The sequence below is a fragment of the Amphiprion ocellaris genome, chromosome 15 (genome assembly GCF_022539595.1).
Source record: "Amphiprion ocellaris isolate individual 3 ecotype Okinawa chromosome 15, ASM2253959v1, whole genome shotgun sequence".
In the NCBI taxonomy this organism is placed as follows: Eukaryota; Metazoa; Chordata; class Actinopteri; family Pomacentridae; genus Amphiprion; species Amphiprion ocellaris.
Window position 1 is genome coordinate 8706666 of NC_072780.1, and position 20274 is coordinate 8726939.

A 20274-nucleotide genomic window follows, 5' to 3' on the forward strand; every position below is an offset into this window, starting at 1 on the left:
GACACTTGTGAAGTTCGGAAGAGAATAAGTGAGTTGTTTGACACCCCATTCAGAGTTCATGAACTGTACTTCCACATATGTCTCTTCAGGATATAAGAAGCATTCGGTGCCAAATAAATGTCATACAGCATGAATCTTTATTTTAATATCAAATCTAAGCCACAAATTTGTAAATACACAAGGAGGATGCCTTCTACACTGTATACACGTTAAATATTCACATCTATTAGGCTGAGTGTGAATGTTTCATTTGGAAAAACAGCAGTTATTTTGTAGTTATGCTGGAAAAAGAGAGGTATTTGTATTTTGATTAGCTCTGACAATTTTCAAGTATTTATTGTGATCTACTCAGAGTTCAAAACATGACCGTATCGTTTTCAAAAAATCTACAGTATCATGCGTAACTTATCACTAACGGCACATTTTGCTTTGAAATCAATGCTTGACAATGGCCCCAAAATAAAGACTTCCCTCAGTTGTGTTTTAAAGGCAATAGTAAGTCAGGAGCTGAGACATCTGTGCTGCAGCTGTGTGGAATGGATTGCCATGTCTTGGTCTTTCGCATGGAGTGAGCTCATTTCACTTTTCCTGATGGTGGTGCATGTAAAATAAGCATAAAATGTAAGACTTTGCAAACAGAAAACCTTCAGTCTTGGCACATGGGCCAAAAGCTCATTCTGATGTGTAAAATAATAACACTACTTTCAAAAATATGCCTATGTAGAGGTAATCAATTAAGCCAAAAACCTGCTTTTTGGGGTCATGGTTAGAAATTTAGTTTGTTGGCATTATGTTATTTATCATAGACGTATGGTAAAACTTCTACATTCTTTTAAGACTCTCTGTGTTGCTGTGGTTAAAGTTTATCTTTCAGTCTTCATTTGATTTCACATCAATCCCATGTGGGTTTTACTTTCAGCTCCGTGTCCTCTAACTCTTTCCAAAAGCCCTACAGATGAACTCTGTCAGTGCGTTTAAAAGCACTGAGAAAGTTCAAAGCGTCTCTTGTGCCAGCCCCTTTACTCTCGATGACAGGCAGGACGACTACACGTGATAACATCCGTACAGACGGGAAATTCATCCAGCTTTCCTCTTTTTTTAAAAATCACCTTCCTCTTCTTGCATTTGCTCCAAAGACTTGAGGTAATCCCGAGCCAAGATCTTCTTAGGCAGGATATCTGTCAGAGTAAAGAAAACATTACACCGAGTCAAAGTCAATACTAGATTCAGTGCTCGGCCTCTGCTTGTGAAACATCCAGTTTCATGCTTATTGCTAAAAAAGCAAAAATACTTGGTGCATTTTGACTGGAAGAACGTATTAAGCAATGATGCGCAATGAAACTGTTTCCATGTAGGATGTGTGGTTGTAGAAATAAATCTTGGAGTCCTAGCTAAGACAGTGATACTGAGAGTTACAGAAACCTTCAGGTGGTTTTAGCTCATGGCAAGACAACATCCGGCAACACAGTAAAAATTTGTTTTCTTCAGCAGACTACTTGTTGACTATTGTTTAAACTATTTCACATTTTACCTTAAAATGTACCAGTTTGTTTCTTCACTAATATTTGGTTGTAAGACTTTTGGCCTGTAGATAAAAACTGAGTATTTAAAATGATTAAGAAGGGAAAAAATGACAGCATTAACAGCAATATCGATTTATTAGGCAGATGATGCATAAATATGGTTTCATGTTTGGTAATGATTTGCTGCTGGGTCTCTTTTGCACTTAAAAATTTAAGTGATTTTCAATTATCCTTCATAATGGAACAGACCTAAATGTACTTCTTCATATATTGTTTGAATGTATGGCATTTAAAGTCAATGAGCTCTAATGTGCAGCTGTCACATTAGAAATAAGCGGCTGGACTTAGTGGTAAGATAATTAAGTTTTATATTCAACACAGCTCTCCATTATAACAGCCTGGTTCCCTGGATGAAGTAGGTGGCACATGATCGGTCCATTTTGTGTGGAAGAAGAGTCAAATGAGCCGTAAAACATCCTCTTTAATGGATGTGTGCACTGAGCCTGAAGAACAACTGAGTTCACAAACAAAGTAGATAACCACCACAGTGATACTCATTACTTTTGAATGGGGTTTTAGGTTAAGAAAGAAAGCCTGGCCATGTCGAGCATGCTTCATAGTACAGCCCTTGGGTTTATTTTTCAGCATGCTATGTATAGAAATGACCAGTCTATGTTGATATGGGCAGTGTTCATTTCTTGAATCGTCCCAGTGGTTCTTGGGTAACAGATTCTGCAGATTTGAGCAGCATGAGGTTGTTGAAATAAAAAAAGTTCTTTGCTTCTTTAATGTTTTTTGAGGGGAAGCCAAATGCACGTGTTCTAAATACTGAGGAGGACTGATATCCTGCTTCCAGAAATCGAGGTTTATATCTAAAGGAGACCGTGCTCTTGCCATCAGGACCCCTCAGGTTAGGAAATGCCGCAGGAGATAAAGCCTACAAGAATATGGGACTTCTTTTAAAACACTTCTTAAACCCACATTTATTTTACTCACTTCTATGTTGTCTCTTCATGCCTTATTAAGCTTTTGATTGCTTATTGCTGCTATAGTTTGTGCTTTTCTCTTATTCTTTGTTGCTCTGGCTCTGCAACTGCATGGTTTCCTCTACACTGAGGCCAATACGCTTCTCATCGAGCATCTTCAGATTTATTGTGCTTTCCAAGTACAATTTTGTAGGATCTTAACTGTAAATATTAAGGTCAGGACTCTACAATATTAACACATGCATGTTTATATAGTATCCCAGAAATGGCGCTCTATGCTGTACTGCACTATTGTCCACCTACCTCATGTACATAAGGGGTCAATAACTGTATTTATGGCTAATAACTGTATCAGCACTGAACTTTGGTTCACTGAAAATTTGCACTAAAAACTCAGGTTAACTTAAAATGTGCTCTTTTAAACATATCGTTTTGCATAGCACTGGAACCTGTTGCCCTTGTTTAAATGCTCAAGTCTGATGCTCTGTAAGTACTCTGAAAGGAAACAAAACACAAATTCATCATATGTGTTCACATACTTGGCCAACAGAGTTGAATCTGAAAAAAATGACATGACTAGCTAAGATTATTAATTAGTCATGTAAATTAGCATACTTAATAATATTGTTGGCTTTAACTGTAATATTTGGGTGAATTTATATTTAATAAAATACTGTTGGGTCTTACCCTTTTTATTTAAACTTCTAACACCTGTCTGATTTCTTTACTGGAATACATACTCAAAGGCTGTTGTTTTTCAACGTGTTATATAAAAGATACTGACTTGAAGTAATCATTAATGTTTTATTGCTTTCATTATTCTAAGAAAAGCCTTATCAATCTCGAAGCTGGGATTTAGTGTTACAGCAGCATGTGTGACAGTACAACAGATTTTCCCAAGAGTAGAAATACTGATATATAAATACTGATATTGCAGAGATTCCTATATATGTAGAGAACTTGAAGCTTTTTAAATGAACAAAATCATCATGATGCACGGGTTTAAATGTGGTGAGAGTGAAATATATCCGTTGTTTGCTTGCATCTTGATACTGTGAATTTTGCAGTTTTAGTTTTAAATGTATCTTAATGGTTATTATGCTGACTTCTGGATATCACGCTTTTGTTCTGTCAGTCAAAAATACTTTGTAAACCTCTGATTCTGCAAGTGCTGTATAAAAACAGATATTACTATAACATGTATTATATACTATGGCCACAGTTTAGTTTCAGAGGATGAGCAGCAGTTCAGTTTGCTGTCTGTCCCTGCAGGTGTCCGTCTCACCTGTGAGGAAGTGGAAGGTCTCGGTCTCCTCCGCGGTGGTCGCCAGGTCGCTGTACGACAGACTGTTGGTTTCCTTCCCGGAGCCGTTGTTGAACGAGGACAGGGCCAGATGCTGGACGAACAGCTCCTTCAACGACACGAGAAAAGTCAGCAAACCCGCAGCTTAATTCAACAGAAACACTCACAGCTAACGGAGGAGCTAACGGTGCTAATCCCTGCTAGTAGCTAAGCGAAGCGGCGGTTTAGCGGCTCACCGTCGCCTTGGTGGTGAGAAACAGAGCGTCCTGGTTGATGCTGGACACGTCCGGGGAGCTCTTCATGATCAGCCTCACCCTGGAGATGGGTAGCGAGATGTTCTTCTTAGTGCTCGACGTTTGCTCGTCTTTGTCGGGAGTATTTTGGGACATCTTCATGAGGACGCGGCGCCAGACAGCCGGAACCTCAAGTATTGTTTTGAACGGTGACGCGTTTTCTTCTTCGTGTTGACGACGTTTGGCGGCTTTTTCACTGCAGCAGCGACACCTGCCGGACAGGAGGAGCCTCATCTGAGAAACTCAGTTAACCGTCCTGTTGTCCTCATTTACTGGCACCAAAAAAAGTTGTTCCCTTGTCTGAAAAAAATCCCAAAACTCAGCAAAAAAATCCACAAACTTATAAAAATGTGCAAAATCTTCAGGAACAAAATTCCAAAAATTCCTTAAAAATTTCCCTTAAAAGCTTTGTTTAAAAGAAAAATCCCCAAAATTGGCAAGAAATAAAAAATTTTGAAAAAAATGTAAATATTTTCAAAAAATAAATAAAAATCTTCCAAAAAATCCTAAAAATATCTAAAGTTATTCCATATATATCAGTAAAAGTTCTATTATTTTCTTTAGTTGTAAACTAGCGAAATTCACTGGATTTTGGTTGACTTTTATCCGAATGTTCTTAAAGAAACTTTTTTTTTGCATTTCTTTTTTTTGGCAACAAAAAATGAAAAATTTCCCAAAAATGTTGAAAATGTGGAAGTTTTCACTTTGAAAATATATTTTTTCCACATTTTCAAACTTTAAAACGGCTCAATTTTGATCCGCAGGACGACAGGAGGGTTAAATGTTTGTTTGCAAGCAACTGCTTCCAGTTAAAGCACCAATACTGGTAATAAAGACAATAACCATAAGGGGACAAATTGAAAAGATTATATTCAACATTAAAAAAAATCACTCTGTGCACAAAATTCAGTGCATATCAGCGTGTATTTTTTCATCTTTCATTGTTTCCCCTGTGCACACACACACACATTATGTACTGACAAGTTAGACTGCACTCTCCATCACCCCATTGTCACACACATAAAATCTAAAAAGTTTGCATTACAGTTTACAAATTCACTCCATTTTGCATGGAAGGAAGAAAATGTGTTTACAACTGAAATTGCAAAGAGAGGGTATTTGCGTCAAAAAAATCCAACACCAATCAGTCCAACTCAAGTAATAATCAATTCAGTTCAATTCAATTTTATTTATGTAGCGCCAATCACAGGTCAAATTGTCTCAAGATGCTTTACAGAACCCATATGCCTGAACCTCCAGAGCAAGCCTTATTCAGTTTTGTGATTTTATCAAGCCATAATAAACCCAATGCAACACTCTCACAAAACAAAGCGCATGGCAAAATAATTAGATCAAAATAATAATAGAATAGAATAGAATAGAATAGAATAGAATAGAATAGAATAGAATAGAATAGAATAGAATAGAATAGAATAGAATTATTATAGCGGAGATGTTTTTAGGGTCCGAGCACCGAATGGTGCGAAGACCCTATTGGAATGCAAGGAATTATTAGGGTCCGAGCACCAACGGTGCGAAGACCCTATTGGAATGCAAGGGTTTCTTATTAGGGTCCGAGCACCGAATGGTGCGAAGACCCTATTGGAATGCAAGGAATTATTTATTATTATTATTATTATTATTATTATTATTATTATTATTATTATTATTATTATTATTATTATTATTATTATTATTATTATTATTCTTTTCCGGACTTTTGAATTGCCTTTTTGGCGGCCTTATCATATCCCAAAACGCATCAAACGTGGCATGCTCATCAGGCCTCGCGAAAAATTTGATATTTTATGGGAGTTGCGCATGTGTGTGGCAAAATGGCTCCATAGCGCCCCCTGGAAAATTGAAATTTTGGTCATTAGGCCAACTTGCACGATGTTTCATGTACAGCTACAAAATTTTGTATGCATATTCAGCACATCAGGAAACCCAAAAAAGTCAATCATGACCACGCCCTAACACCAACAGGAAGTCGGCCATCTTGAATTAGCTGTAAATTTTTCAAAATTAATAACTCATCGGGGATAAGTCCGACAGACGTCAAATTTGGCCAATATATGCAAACCCGCGACCTGATGAAAAATTATCAAAATGTTCATTTCATTTCAAAGGGCGTGGCCATGGCGACTCCCAAAAAAATGGATCCTTCGCCATGAAACAGGAAGTGGTGTCTAACTCAGCTGTACATGGTCCAATCTGCCTGAAATTTGACATGTGTGATCAATGTCCAGCCCTGACAATATCCATGTGGTTATATACATTCACAGTCATAGCGCCACCTTGTGGTAGCAGGAAATTGACATTTTTCACACTTTGATGTACTATTCTTAGCACGTTGATCAGATTCACCTCAAATGTGGTAACATAAGCCTGAACACATTGATGATGATTTCCAAAGAAAATGGTGACTCGTCGTCAAGGGGCGTGTCTGTGGCATTGCGGCGAATTTCGATTTCTCGCCATAAAAATTGAATTATTAATATCTCAGCTGGAAATGATCCAATCCGGACCAAACTTGATGTGATCGACACCAGTCCGGTTCTGAACACATCCACATTCATAAATTTAGAAATACTCATAGCGCCACCTATTGGCAACAGGAAGAAATTGTCATTACATTTGCACGTGCCATTGCCTGATACTTTGTCATATAATTCTGAAAATTGGTCGGGTGAGTGACCACACATTGACGATGGCACAGTGTGAAGATTTTGACGATTCATAAAACGCTGTTGCCGTGGCAACGTATCGTTGCCGGAATAAACAAAGTACTTTTTGACAGGTTAAAAATGCTCAAATGCTCGCCAAAATTACCACACATATCTGGACCGGCAACCCATTTCAGATTTTAGGGAAACTGCACATGTGTTTGGCAAAATGGCTCCATAGCGCCACCTGGAAAATTTCAAACATTTACTACGGCCAGTACGTGTCACCTAGAATTATGAAACTTGGTAGGCATATGTAACTCGTCAAGACACACCAAAATGTAATTGACAGCCATGCCCAAAACCCAACAGGAAGTCGGCCATTTTGAATTATATGTCATACGTTTTGACGATTTTGGGTCATTTTTGTACATTTTCAAAAGCTATAAACTCACATAGGGTAACACCGAGAGAGCTGAAATTCGGCCAGGATGTAGTCCAGGCATGGGTGATCAAAAGTTATCAAAATGCTCACCTTAAGTCTGAGGGCGTGGCCATGGCGCCCTCGTGAATTTTGATGCTTCGCCATGAAACATCAACTGCTGTGTAACTGCCCTAAACATGCTCCAATCTGCCTCAAACTTTACAGGTGTGATCAGAGTCCAGTCCTGATCACATCCATAGGCCGACATAAACTCTCGGTCGCAGCGCCACCTGGTGGTTGGAAGGAAATGCTCTATAACTAGCCTGGACATGGTCCGATCTGCCTGAAATTTTACGTGTGATCAGAGTCTGACCCTGATCACATCCATAGGCCAATATAAACTCTCGGTCGCAGCGCCACCTGGTGGATGGACAGGAAAAGCTCTAGAAGTAGCCTGAATATGCTCCAATCTGCCTGAAATTTTGCACGTGTGATCAGAGTCCAGCCCTCATCGCATCCATAGGCCGACATGCACTCTCGGTCGCAGCGCCACCTGGTGGATGTGCGTGGATTCGCCGACCAGCAAGGATGCGAGGACCCGTCCAACGCTGCTTGCAGCTTTAGTTTACTTTTTGATCGCAACAACTTGTCAAGATATGGAAATGATTTTAATTTGATATTCATTTCCACGTGTAGTAATCCTGACACCACAGCATACAAACTAAACAGGAACTATTAAGGAAGAAGTTTCAGTTATCTCCCTGCCTTGTAAATGGAGAAAATTTATTTTTAAAAAATGCATAAAAGTTTTCTTGGTGCATGAACTGAGGCTGCTGACTGACCTTATATTGCACAATGTTCAATGTCTTTAAATATTTTCACAGTAAGGATTCATCTGTCGATCTATCTATACCTGAAACCTGATCCTCTGTATATAGTCTTCTACATGTTTGTTGTTTTTTTTTTTAAGAATAAAGTCATCTGTATATAATGCTATGGGCAATTTTTGCACCGTTTTTTTCTTATTTATTCTTGCACTGCCTTTATACTCTTATACTTTCTCCTTTCCTAAGGAAGAAGTTTCGGTTATTTCCCCAGTTATGTTTGAAATGTAACATTACTTCTTCAGCTCAGTGCATCAGTGATCATATTGGTTTAGTGGTTGGAAGTCAATAAAACATTAGCGTCAGTCAAATTGAATGCGTCAGTGGATGAAGTGGTGGTTGCCTTGTGCTGCTCTTCACTTGACTGCAGCTCCATGGCTCCATCTGCTGGACGGACAGAAGTGCAGCAGCTGATGGCAGCTTCTTTGACCTCACGCTGCTGTCAGACCCACAGATTAGGGTTTATTTCAGATATATATAATAGAAAATAGTAATTAAAAAATAAGCTGATGTTGTATTTTTGCAGCAGTGAGTTTTACAGGGTTAAGAGCAACCAGTCAAAGGTTATTACTGAGGATTTTAAACAAAAACATTCAGGCAAACAGTTAACATCATAGGGTGCCTGACATGTTTGTTTTTTTTCCGGGTCGATACAGATTTTTTTTGTAATCAAGGAGATCAATAACCAAGATTTGGAATCACTACACATTTGCAGAAAAAATAAAGTTTTTGAACAGCACATAAAGTTAAGTTAAAATTAAAATAATCACGAGTTGCAGCCTTTGCTTATTTATGTTTTACATGCTGAAGTTGTCCTTAAGTGTTTCACTGATCAGATTGTGCTGTGGGCAGGAACAAGATCAGAGGGAGGCAGCTGCAGCAGACCCAAAGTAGTTTCACATTCATTTATCTGATCAGATTTCAGGGGGCTTTTTTTTTTTTTTTTTTTTTTTTTAAGAAATGGGACCAATAATTGAAAACATGCTAAATATCAGATGGGATCATTGGTGTCACAGGACATCTGCAGACACAGGTCAAAGATTACAAGGAGTTTATTTAACGAATGAAACTAAAACCAACACAGAAAGGATAACTAAACCAAGGTGAAAACAAAAAGGGGAAACCAGACTAATTGTAGGAGAAAGGTTCTGGTTTCAAAGTCTGTGGTCTGGCAGAGAGCGGAAGAATGAAGAACCGGGCCTTCGTGGATTAAGGTGATTGAGAACAGGTGAATCAACCCCCACATCTGTGAGAGAGATGGATGGATGGATGGATGGATGGATAGATAGGTAGGGAGGTAGATGGACCATAGATAGCTGGATGGATAGGTAGATCCTGCAGTGGGGAAATTTTCAGTGTGGCAGTAGCAGATAGGAAAAAAAGTTTAAAAAAAAAAAAAAAGCAGCACTCACAGATATAAATAGATGCTTTCTCCTTAGAGAAGAAATAGAAATGCTTGTAAAAAAAAAAACCCTGTGAAATTGCACATATTGACTTATTTACATTTTATTGCAGTTACTTCATGGGTGATCTGAACTACTGGGAGCAGGCTTGATTGAACACAGTCTGACTGCTGCAGGAAGGAAGGATGTCCTTCAAACATCGTGGGTGAAGCAGTCTGTCCCTGAAGGAGCTGCCGGTGATGGTCCTGTTTCCTGCAGGGGGTGGGAGATGTCCTCCATGATAGACAACAGCTTTGTCATCATCCTCCTGTCTACCACCAGCCCAGGACAGAGCTTGCTTTCTTAACCAGTTTCTTTAGTCTCTTCCTGTCTGCAGCCGTGATGCTGCTGCTCCAGCAGACCACTCCTAACAGGATGGCTGATACCACCACACAACCATAAAAGGTCCTCAGAATTGCTCCCTGCACCACGAAGGACCTCAGTTTCCTGAGCAGGTGAAGTCTGTTCTGACCTTTCTTACACCGTGCGTTGGTGTTCTATCTCTAGACATGTTTGAATGTCTTTATCAATAAATGCTCAAACACATGTTGAGTGTCAGCTCAGCTCTTTGTTCCATACATGTAAATGTTCCTATGTGATTGGTGTCTTGCAGTCAGAGTGTAAAGAATTGAAGCTGTCAGAGGCTTTCTGTGGTGAAGAGGCTGCAGGACATCAGCTGCTCCAACAGGTGAAGCCTTTGTTCTTTGGCTCCAACCAGAAGCAGCAATAAATCAGCATGAGCTGCAGCTTATCCACCTCATAGAGTGTATAATAAAGAAACCAAGAGGTTTTAGTTGATAGCTGTCGCTAGCAGTGTGTTGTTCAGGTTGTGAGGAGAAGTAAAAAGCTTACAGCACCTGGTATTCCCAGGTAGTCTCCCATCCAAATACTAACCAGGCCCAACCCTGCTTAGCTTTGCAGATCAGATGAGATTGGGTGTATTCAGTCTCAGAAACAAACCTCACATGATTCAGATCTCCACTCACACCTTTTATTTGTCGTTTGGTTGCGCCAGTACTAATTGATAGCATCATTTAAGCAAAGTTAGAGCAACATCTTGTAGGACAGGTGGTGTAGAGGTAAGTTTTTTTTCCTCCCCGGTACCTTAGTACCTTTATTATCTTCACTTCCTTAATACTTTTGTGTACCATCATTTATGAAAACTAACAGCTACACCCAGTAGGAAGGATAGCGCAGTGGTAAGTTATCTGCTTCTCATCCAGGAGGTCCTTGGTTTGAATCCAGCTCAAGGCTCTTTTTACACTTTGGCTGCATGACAACCTCTTGCAACCATCATTATAACAAACTCCACCAGGGACCTTGTGTGACAGATAGCTCACACAGAGGGTGTGTGTCTGTCATGTGGATGGTCACGGTTCGAATCCCCGCTGTGGAGTGTCACTGGACTGGACTGGACTGGACTTCAAGGATGGATCCTGGAAAAAAGGAAAACAAGGAGATTTACACATAAGCAAGGCACGAAGGCACGAAGGCACGAAGGCACGAAGGCACGAAGGCACGAAGGCACGAAGGCACGAAGGCACGAAGGCACGAAGGCACGAAGGCACGAAGGCACGAAGGCACGAAGGCACGAAGGCACGAAGGCACGAAGGCACGAAGGCACGAAGGCACGAAGGCACGAAGGCACGAAGGCACGAAGGCACGAAGGCACGAAGGCACGAAGGCACGAAGGCACGAAGGCACGAAGGCACGAAGGCACGAAGGCACGAAGGCACGAAGGCACGAAGGCACGAAGGCACGAAGGCACGAAGGCACGAAGGCACGAAGGCACGAAGGCACGAAGGCACGAAGGCACGAAGGCACGAAGGCACGAAGGCACGAAGGCACGAAGGCACGAAGGCACGAAGGCACGAAGGCACGAAGGCACGAAGGCACGAAGGCACGAAGGCACGAAGGCACGAAGGCACGAAGGCACGAAGGCACGAAGGCACGAAGGCACGAAGGCACGAAGGCACGAAGGCACGAAGGCACGAAGGCACGAAGGCACGAAGGCACGAAGGCACGAAGGCAGATTTTTGGCAAATTTTGCCCAAATGTAAAAAAAAAAAAAAGCTTGAGCAGGGTGGGGGATCAAACCTGCACTCTCCAGGTTCCAAACCACCACCACTACCTCTGGACTACCAGTCCTACATACCCAAATACAGGCTTTTCTTCTATTCGTCAAGGAGGTGACATCAACACTGAAAGAAAAAAAAACAATCCACAAAATCAAAAAAAGAAGATAATCTACCTACAACTTTTAAAGAACACGCTAAAAAACACAATACTAAAAAGTCACACTCTTCTCCTCATCACTCATTTTTACATTTTAACACAATTTCAAAGCCACACAAATCACATTCTTCATGTCAAATCACTTCTCTTCACTACAAATGGGAGAGAACAGCAAACAAATAAAATACAACTTATGGCTTAAATATCTTCAAAATCTCTTTGCTATTCCTCTACATTCAAATTCCTCAACACCACTCAACAATCACCTGCAGGATCTCTTACTTCTTTCTTAGCTCTGACAAAACATCTTCAAGACTCTGAGAAGACAACTCATTTTCAACACATTTGCTGCTTCGTCTAAGTGTCCACACACATCTCCAGTCATCCACAGGCCTCACCACTGATCAGCTGCACAAACTTACATGTTAAACTTCTCCAAAGATAAAATACAGGCCCTTCTGTCTGATCACAACTTACTGGTGGCTCATATTTCAAGTTCATTTCCTTGCAAAGTCTTTATTTTGGATTAAAGTGGGATCTGTGACCAGGCAGATCACTTGTTTATTCTTAGCATTTGGATTTCACTGACATTCCTGTCATGTAGAAAAATAGAAATATCTTTGCATTGATTCAGCTAAACTAACTGCAGACACTGAGAGGCGTAAAGTTCAACAAATGCTGTTTTTATTTACTTCACTGGTGACATCAGTAGATGCTTGCAGTGAAACCACCACTGCAAATATTTATGCATTTAAGTATTACAACTGAAAACTCCCTACAAACGTCCACTTCTAACACCACAAACATTGTCCAGAGGAAATGATATTAGCTGAACATAAAAACATGTAAAACAGCTCTGATGCTTTCATCCTGAGCTCCACTCAAACATTTCACTGTGCAGCAGCTCAGCAGTTTGTTTAAGAAAAGCATTTAGGTTCAATCTGTGAAGCCCAAAACCCACCAGCTTTGAAAAATGACACCATTTACCAGAGTCACAAACTGTAAAAACAGAAGGAATTGTTGGATTTTCTATGTGAATGTGTCGCCTCTCTAGTTAACTCACCCGGTTACGTCTCCATCCTGATGCTGCTCTGCTGGACCGGAGCTTCTGGACCAGCCGGGTGGACCTTCCTTCACAGATCTTCCCGGTGGGAGTGATTCTGAGTCGGCCTTGGTTGACTGCAAACTCCTTAAAATGGACACATGAGAGGAAATTGTGGACAAATCGATACAAAAGCTTGTTCGGTTTGTCCTGTTCTTAAATGGGTAGAAAACTGCTGAGAGCTCTCAGTTCAATTCAATTTTCAATTCAATTTTATTTATATAGCGCCAATTACAGTCAAATTGTCTCGAGACGCTTTACAGAACCCATATGCCTGACCCCCAGAGCAAGCCAAAAGGCGACAGTGGCAAGGAAAACACCCTTTTAACAGGGAAAAAAACCTCGAGCAGAACCCGGCTCTAATGTGGGGGGACCCATCTGCCTGCTGGCTGGGCGGGTTGAGAGGGACAGAAGAGGTAGAAAGGTAGAGATAGAGGGGTAGAGGTAGAGATAGAGGGGTAGAGATAGAGAGGTGGGGGGGTGGGACACAAGGACCATAAAACACAGCCACACATCTGAAGCATCCAGCATCCAGCTCTGGGACCAGGGACACTCGGAGAAAGGACACAGAAAGAAACAGAGTGAATGTAATGCAATAATGGTATATGTAGTAAATACATAGGTAGTTAGAGAAGGGCTCAGTGCATCAAGAGAGGTTCCCCAGCAGTCTAGGCCTATAGCAGCATAACTAGGGGCAGAACTAAGGGACGTCAAGAGGGGAAGTCAGTTGTGCAAATGAAAACACAAGCATACCCCGTCAGGGTCCCCCAGTCAGCCCTAACTATAAGCTTTGTCGAAAAGGAAGGTTTTAAGCCTGGTCTTAAAAATAGAGAGGGTGTCCGCCTCCCGAACCCAAACTGGGAGCTGGTTCCACAGGAGAGGCGCCTGATAACTGAAGGCTCTGCCTCCCATTCTACTTTTAGAGATTCTAGGAACAACAAGTAAGCCTGCAGTCTGAGAGCGAAGAGTTCTGCTAGGATAATATGGTACTATCAGGTCTTTAAGATATGATGGAGATTGGTTGTTAAGAGCTTTATATGTCAGAAGAAGGATTTTGAATTCTATTCTAGATTTAACAGGAAGCCAATGAAGAGAATCCAATATAGGAGAAATATGATCTCTCTTGCTAACTCCCGTCAGTACTCTGGCTGCAGCATTTTGGATCAGCTGTAGATGTTTCAGAGAGCTATTGGGACAACCTGATAATAAGGAATTACAGTAGTCAAGCCTAGAAGTAACAAATGCATGGACTAGTTTTTCTGCATCACTCTGAGACAGGATGTTCCTGATTTTCACAATATTTCTCAGGTGGAAAAAGGAAGTCCTACAGATTTGTTTTATGTGCGAGTTAAAGGACATGTCCTGGTCAAAGATAACACCGAGGTTCCTCACAGTAGTACTGGAGGCCAATGTAATGCCATCCAGAGTAGCTATATGCTTTGAAAGCAATTCTCTAAGATGTTTGGGGCCAAATACAATGACTTCAGTCTTGTCTGAATTTAGTAGTAAGAAATTATAGGTCATCCAGGTCTTTATGTCCTTAAGACAATCTTGCAGTCTAGCTAGCTGATTAGTTTCATTTGGCTTCATAGATAAATACAATTGAGTGTCGTCAGCATAACAATGGAAATTAATACAGTGCTTCCTAATAATGTTGCCTAAGGGAAGCATGTATAATGTGAACAGTATTGGTCCTAAGACAGAACCCTGAGGAACTCCATGATTAACCCTAGTATGCTCAGAAGAGTCATTGTTGACATGCACAAACTGGAACCTGTCTGATAAGTAGGATTTAAACCAGTCCAGTGCTGTCCCTTTAATGCCAATAGAATGTTCTAGTCGCTGTAATAAAAGTTTGTGGTCGATTGTATCGAATGCTGCACTAAGGTCCAATAAAATAAGTATAGAGACCAGTCCATTATCTGACGCTATGAGAAGGTCATTAGTAACTTTCACCAGAGCTGTTTTCTGTGCTATGATGCACTCTGAAGCCTGACTGAAACTCTTCAAACAAGCTATTCCTTTGTAAATGTTCACATAATTGATTTGCAACTGTTCTTTCCAGAATTTTGGAGAGAAATGGGAGGTTGGAAACTGGTCTATAGTTGGCTAAAACATCTGGATCTAGAGTGGGCTTTTTAAGTAAAGGTTTGATTACAGCAACCTTAAAAGCCTGTGGTACATAACCTGTTACTAGAGAGAGATTAATCAGATCTAACATTGAGGAATCAGCTCTGACAGAGTGTTGCTCTGACTCCATGTGTGACTGAGGCTGGAGTGAACAGAGCTGCTGCTGCTCAGATGCAGCTTCTTATTAGCACAACAACAGACGCTGCGTTCACTACGTCTGTGGGTGTGGAGCTGATAAAGAGGATCTTCACCACTGACCTGAGCTGCTGCCACACGGTGAGACGTCCAACAGAGTCACTGAGCAGCTGATGATGAAGAAGATGAAGGCTTCAGGAGGAGGTGGAGGAGGAGAAGCTGCAGGGCCACATGAGACACTGAAGAGACAAACCAGAAATGATTCACACACTAGACATGAAGAAAAGAAAACATCAGAGAGTGTAAAATACAAGAATGAGTCCTGAACATCACAGGCGTAACCCGTAGAGCTACATGACCACACATGTTCTGGTCTTGAAAACGTGTATTAATCCAATAGAAAGTCAAGGGGTAGGGTTAGGGTTGGAGAGGAAGGTCCTTACAGTTGTAATGAAAAAAATAGGGTAATTAATATTACACATAAATATTTTTAATGTTAATACTAAGCAGCCGAATATTCTGAGAAATTAATCCGTGGTTTTTCCTTCAGCCGTTGTAGATCTAGATAACCTAAAGGTACAGTGCAACCACAACGGCTGAAGGAAAAACCCCAACTTTATTCTAAGAATTTTTTGGCTAGTGTGACTTAATATTAAATTATGAAAAAATGTATAATTTTATATCCATGTTTTTGGTACATTGCTACTGTCAGGACCTTCCTCTGTAACCCGAACCCTACCCCTAGACTTTCTATTGGATTGATACACCTTTGCTGACAGCCAACATGTGTGATCATATAGCTCTGCGGGTTAAGCCACTGACACATGTAGTTGGTCCTCAATGCTGAGGCCCTGGTTCGATTCCCGCTTGCAACCCTGTGCTATATTAGTTGTTCTCATTCTTATTTCTACCCCATTGTCTGGCTGTCTCTCACTACGCCTATCCATCAATTAACTGCAAAAGACTACAACACTTATTTACAAATTTCCTGTTTATTTATTAAATACAATTCTTTAATTTCTTACATCTTTTTTCCCCCCATACTTTATAAAAGTTTAATTGTCTTAACTTTTTCCCATTTATTTAATTGCTTCTTTTTTATGTATTTTCTTTCTTTAATCTTCTTCTTCTTTCTAGAATTTAACACCAACCTTCAATTTTGGGTCATTTTTAGACATTTTGAAAAGCTATCAACTCAAACAGGGTAACACCGACAGATATGAAATTCAGCCAGGATGTACTCCAGGCATGGGTGATCAAAAGTTATCAAAATGCTCCACAAAAGTCTGAGGGCGTGGCCATGGCAGGCTCCCAAACTTTGATGCTTCGACATGACACATCAACTGCTGTGTAACTGCCCTAAACATACTCTAATCTGCCTCAAACTTTACATGTATGATCAGAGTCCAGCCCTGATGACATTCACATGCTGAAATACAGCCACAGTCATAACGCCACCTGGTGGATAGAAGGAAAAGCTCTATAACTAGCCTGGACATGGTCCGATCTGCCTGAAATGTTATGTGTCATCAGAGTGCGGACGTGATCACATCCATAGGCCAATATACACTCTCGGTCGCAGCGCCACCTGGTGGACGTGCGTGGATTCGACGACGAGCATGGATGCGAGGACCCGTCCAACGCTGCTTGCAGCTTTAATTTCTTCTCAGTTTTTCGCAGTGTCCTCCAGTCTATTGGTGGCGTTTGACTTCGGCGATGCCACAATATCAACCACAGAAGAAGACGTTCTCTCAGGAGAAACTGCCGAAGAAGAACAGTGGCGCTAGCAATGGCGCTACACAAATAAACAATCCGGGTTGCGATTTAATTTGAGCAATGTCACAAGTACTTTAATGTCATATTAGGAAGTCTAAAGTCTACGTGCTGCAGGAAGAAGACACATTGGTTGGTGTCATTTTTTGGAGTCACATTTTTCGGAAACTTACATTAAACGGTGAGCAGGAGCAGTTTCGTTTCGTCTCATTGTTGAGCTGCGTTCATTTCGTCGTACGCTGGCGTCGTTTTGTGAGCGCTGAGGATGCCGCTGGGTTTAAAACCATGCTGCGCTGTCTGCAAGACCAACTCTTCCTCCATGTGGAAGAAAGGAAACCAGGGAGAAATCCTCTGCAACAACTGCACCGGGAAGAGCAGCAGCGGCGCAGCGTCTGGACCCTCCATGTCCTCCAACACTCAGCCCAGCAATGGCGGGGGGAAGCAGGTCGGTCACCCTGAGGACAGGCTGCCTCCACACGGCCTGGTTGTTGTGGGATACTCGCCCAGAAATCTTTAGGGTTTATACTGATAGTTGCACCGTTTTCAAATTAGAAATGTAATACATGAGACAATGTGCACTTACTTTCTTTATATGTTTAACCCTTACCACAGTCAATGCAGGTTACTTAGAGCAGTGGTTCTTAAACTGTGTCTTAAAATTAGTTTTATTATGAGAATATTTAAAGTTAGAGTCATATGTAAAGGACAGCCTTCGAAATACCTTTTTTGGTAAATTTTATTTAACTGTAGTTTGGGTGAGTGACCATTTAAACAGTCCAGGAGACAAGATGGGATTTGTGGTGAGGGCATAAAGTTTACCAGCCAGGTATTACTACACAATACAACAAATATATAACTAATAAAAATCAAACACACCTATTGTTTGTGGTGTTTATTTAAAAAATTAAACACTAGAAATTCTGTCCATAGCCTAATGATAACTTATCTAATTACAGCAACTTATTACAAAATCCAAAACAGTTTTTTTTAACTTTCACTCAGCTATCTGTTGCCATATTTAGCAACTTTATTGATTAGGGAGGCCACATTTTTTATATAGCTTCAGAAAAGCATCCATATACATGCTAGAGTCACAACTGAAGATATACACCTTTGAGAAAAAAAATTTCTTAATTGACATGACAAAAAACAATAAACTTCAGTATTTAAGATTGGACTTTTACTCACAGTAAAATGATATCCCAACATTTTCAATCAACTATATTATAGTGTTTTCATTGTCTTTAATGCGTGATTTGAATGACAAATTTTGTTTATTATTGTCACTTTCGATTAGAAGTGATTAATGTAAAAACACATTTAGGGGTAAGCTTCAGACGAACAGGCCTAACACCGCTGTTGCATCCATCCTTTGTTGCTGTATTTTTTTTTTTTTTTTTTTTTTTTAAAGAGATTTTTCTGGTTCTGCTTATCACAGCAAAAAAATCTGATTGTTCTCTGAAAGTATAAATATTGCAGATGCTTAATTTGCAAAAAATAATATTCCAGGACAGTAGAAGCACCATTGCTAACTGATATTTGGTTTAGAACTATGGAAATGTGTTTTAGTTTCAGTTTTAAATGGTTCGATATAGAGTATGTTTTGTTACCAGAAATAACCAAAACTCTATATTTTTCTGATATTTTGTAGACTGAACAATGTTCTGTGTATGTGTTTATCTCCAGTCAAAACAGGAGATCCACAGGAGGTCTGCACGACTGAGAAGCACCAAGTACAAAGCTCCTGCATCTGAGAAGAAAGTGTCAACAAAAGGAAAAGGCAGGAGACACATATTCAAACTCAAAAATGTAAGTTACCAAAGCAATTGAGAATTTTTCCTTCCTAGTGAGTTTACGCATTTGACACCTGTGTATGATCTCTTTCTTTAGCCAATCAAAGCACCTGAATCTGTAGCAACAATCATCACATCAGAATCTGTATTTTATAAGGTATGTTGTTTATTCTTACCAAGCAATCATAATAAATTGTTTTGCTTCATATTAGAAATGATTGTATAATAATCCACATTGTTCTGATCTGGTTTTGGCGTTTATTAATCTAATAGCAGCACAGTTTTGGTAAAACATAGCCCCTGTGATGGATGTGAGAGAAGTAGTCAAACCATTGTCATGTTTTGTTTACAGGGTGTTTACTACCAAACAGGAGATGTGATCAAGGTAACAGATGAGGAAGACAGGAAGCCGTACTATGCACAGATCCGAGGCTTCGTGCAGGACCAATACTGTGAAAAGAGCGCAGCGCTGACTTGGCTCATCCCCACTCAGGCGAGCCCAAAGGACCAGTTTGATCCGGGGACGTACATTGTTGGTGAGCAGTTATTAAGAATTAAAATAATTTTAGTTTGTTTTAAAGTAGACTCAGCTTTAACAACCATGTGTTTTGTCTCAGGTCCAGAGGAGGATCTGCCAAGAAAGATGGAGTACCTGGAGTTTGTGTGCCACGCCCCCTCTGAATACTTCAAATCACGGAGCTCTCCGTTCCCCACCATCCCCATACGGCCGGAAAAAGGCTACATCTGGGCCCATATAGGACCCACACCGGCCCTCACTGTCAAAGAGTCTGTCAGTGGCAGCAGCTAACAGGACTGTGATATGGACTGAGTCTGTTACTTTTTTAAACAGATAAATGTACATTTATGTAAGATAATGAAAACAACAGTGGTCGTCAACCACAGCCTTCGCTCCAGTGTAAAGACAAGTCGTAGTTTGATACAGAAGAAAACAGGTGCGACAAATTCTTTCCACGGCTGTGACACTGAAATATTACTTTTGTATTTGGTATTAAACAAAATGCTCATTTTTTCACTTCCCAGCTTGCCTGTGAGTCTTATTCCAGTTTTTATATTTTGACTGAATTAAGCTGTTGCAATACAATAATGTTAGAACAGTTACAATAACATGAACAGCATAAAAGTTAAAGTTTCATAATTGTGCATAAAGAGATGCTGCAGTTTACGATGCAGCAGATCTGGTGTGTCTTATTGTTCCAGCTTCTTCTTGATGATGTTCAACAAATTTATATCTGAGTTGTGTGAGGATGATGTGCAGAATAATCCTAAAAGTAAGTAGGCCTCCTGCGTGAATAATGCTGTTAGATTGCGATCATCAGTCTGTACCAATCTCAAAAGTTTTAACATACAACATTCCTACTTCATGTTGCAGTTGCCATATTCTGTTGCACATCATGTTTCTCCATCATAGACTGTATAAAAAAGGGAGGACAATCTGGGTCTGAAAAGTGAAGTCAATGCGGTGGCTTAAACCTGCATTCCTTCTGACAGCCAGCAGGAGGCGACTTCATAAGACATTGTATGGAAGTCTGTGAGAGAAGGACCTCATTCTCACTTGATCTGTTGC

General features: G+C 40.4%; 2 protein-coding genes and 1 long non-coding RNA gene across 3 annotated transcripts; 1 reads left to right on the forward strand and 2 right to left on the reverse strand.

The window, feature by feature from the left end:
• Positions 1-118: 118 nt before the first annotated feature.
• On the reverse strand, positions 119-17208 carry chrac1 (chromatin accessibility complex subunit 1). Its single transcript, XM_035944829.2, has 4 exons — positions 17070-17208; positions 4049-4316; positions 3795-3921; positions 119-1178 (listed from the first exon to the last, which is right to left on the reverse strand). Exons 1-4 carry the CDS (start codon positions 17105-17107, stop codon positions 1099-1101), a joined length of 513 nt encoding a protein of 170 aa, XP_035800722.1. The 5' UTR covers positions 17108-17208; the 3' UTR covers positions 119-1098.
• LOC129350708 (uncharacterized) lies at positions 9114-12479 on the reverse strand. Its single transcript, XR_008604191.1, has 2 exons — positions 11677-12479; positions 9114-10957 (listed from the first exon to the last, which is right to left on the reverse strand). It is a non-coding gene; the product is annotated as an uncharacterized LOC129350708 (long non-coding RNA).
• gatad1 (GATA zinc finger domain containing 1) lies at positions 17162-19726 on the forward strand. Its single transcript, XM_023263017.3, has 5 exons — positions 17162-17341; positions 18583-18705; positions 18787-18846; positions 19042-19225; positions 19307-19726. The coding sequence occupies exons 1-5, from the start codon at positions 17162-17164 to the stop codon at positions 19495-19497; spliced, it is 738 nt and encodes a 245-aa protein (XP_023118785.2). The 3' UTR covers positions 19498-19726.
• The last annotated feature ends 548 nt before the right edge of the window (positions 19727-20274 follow it).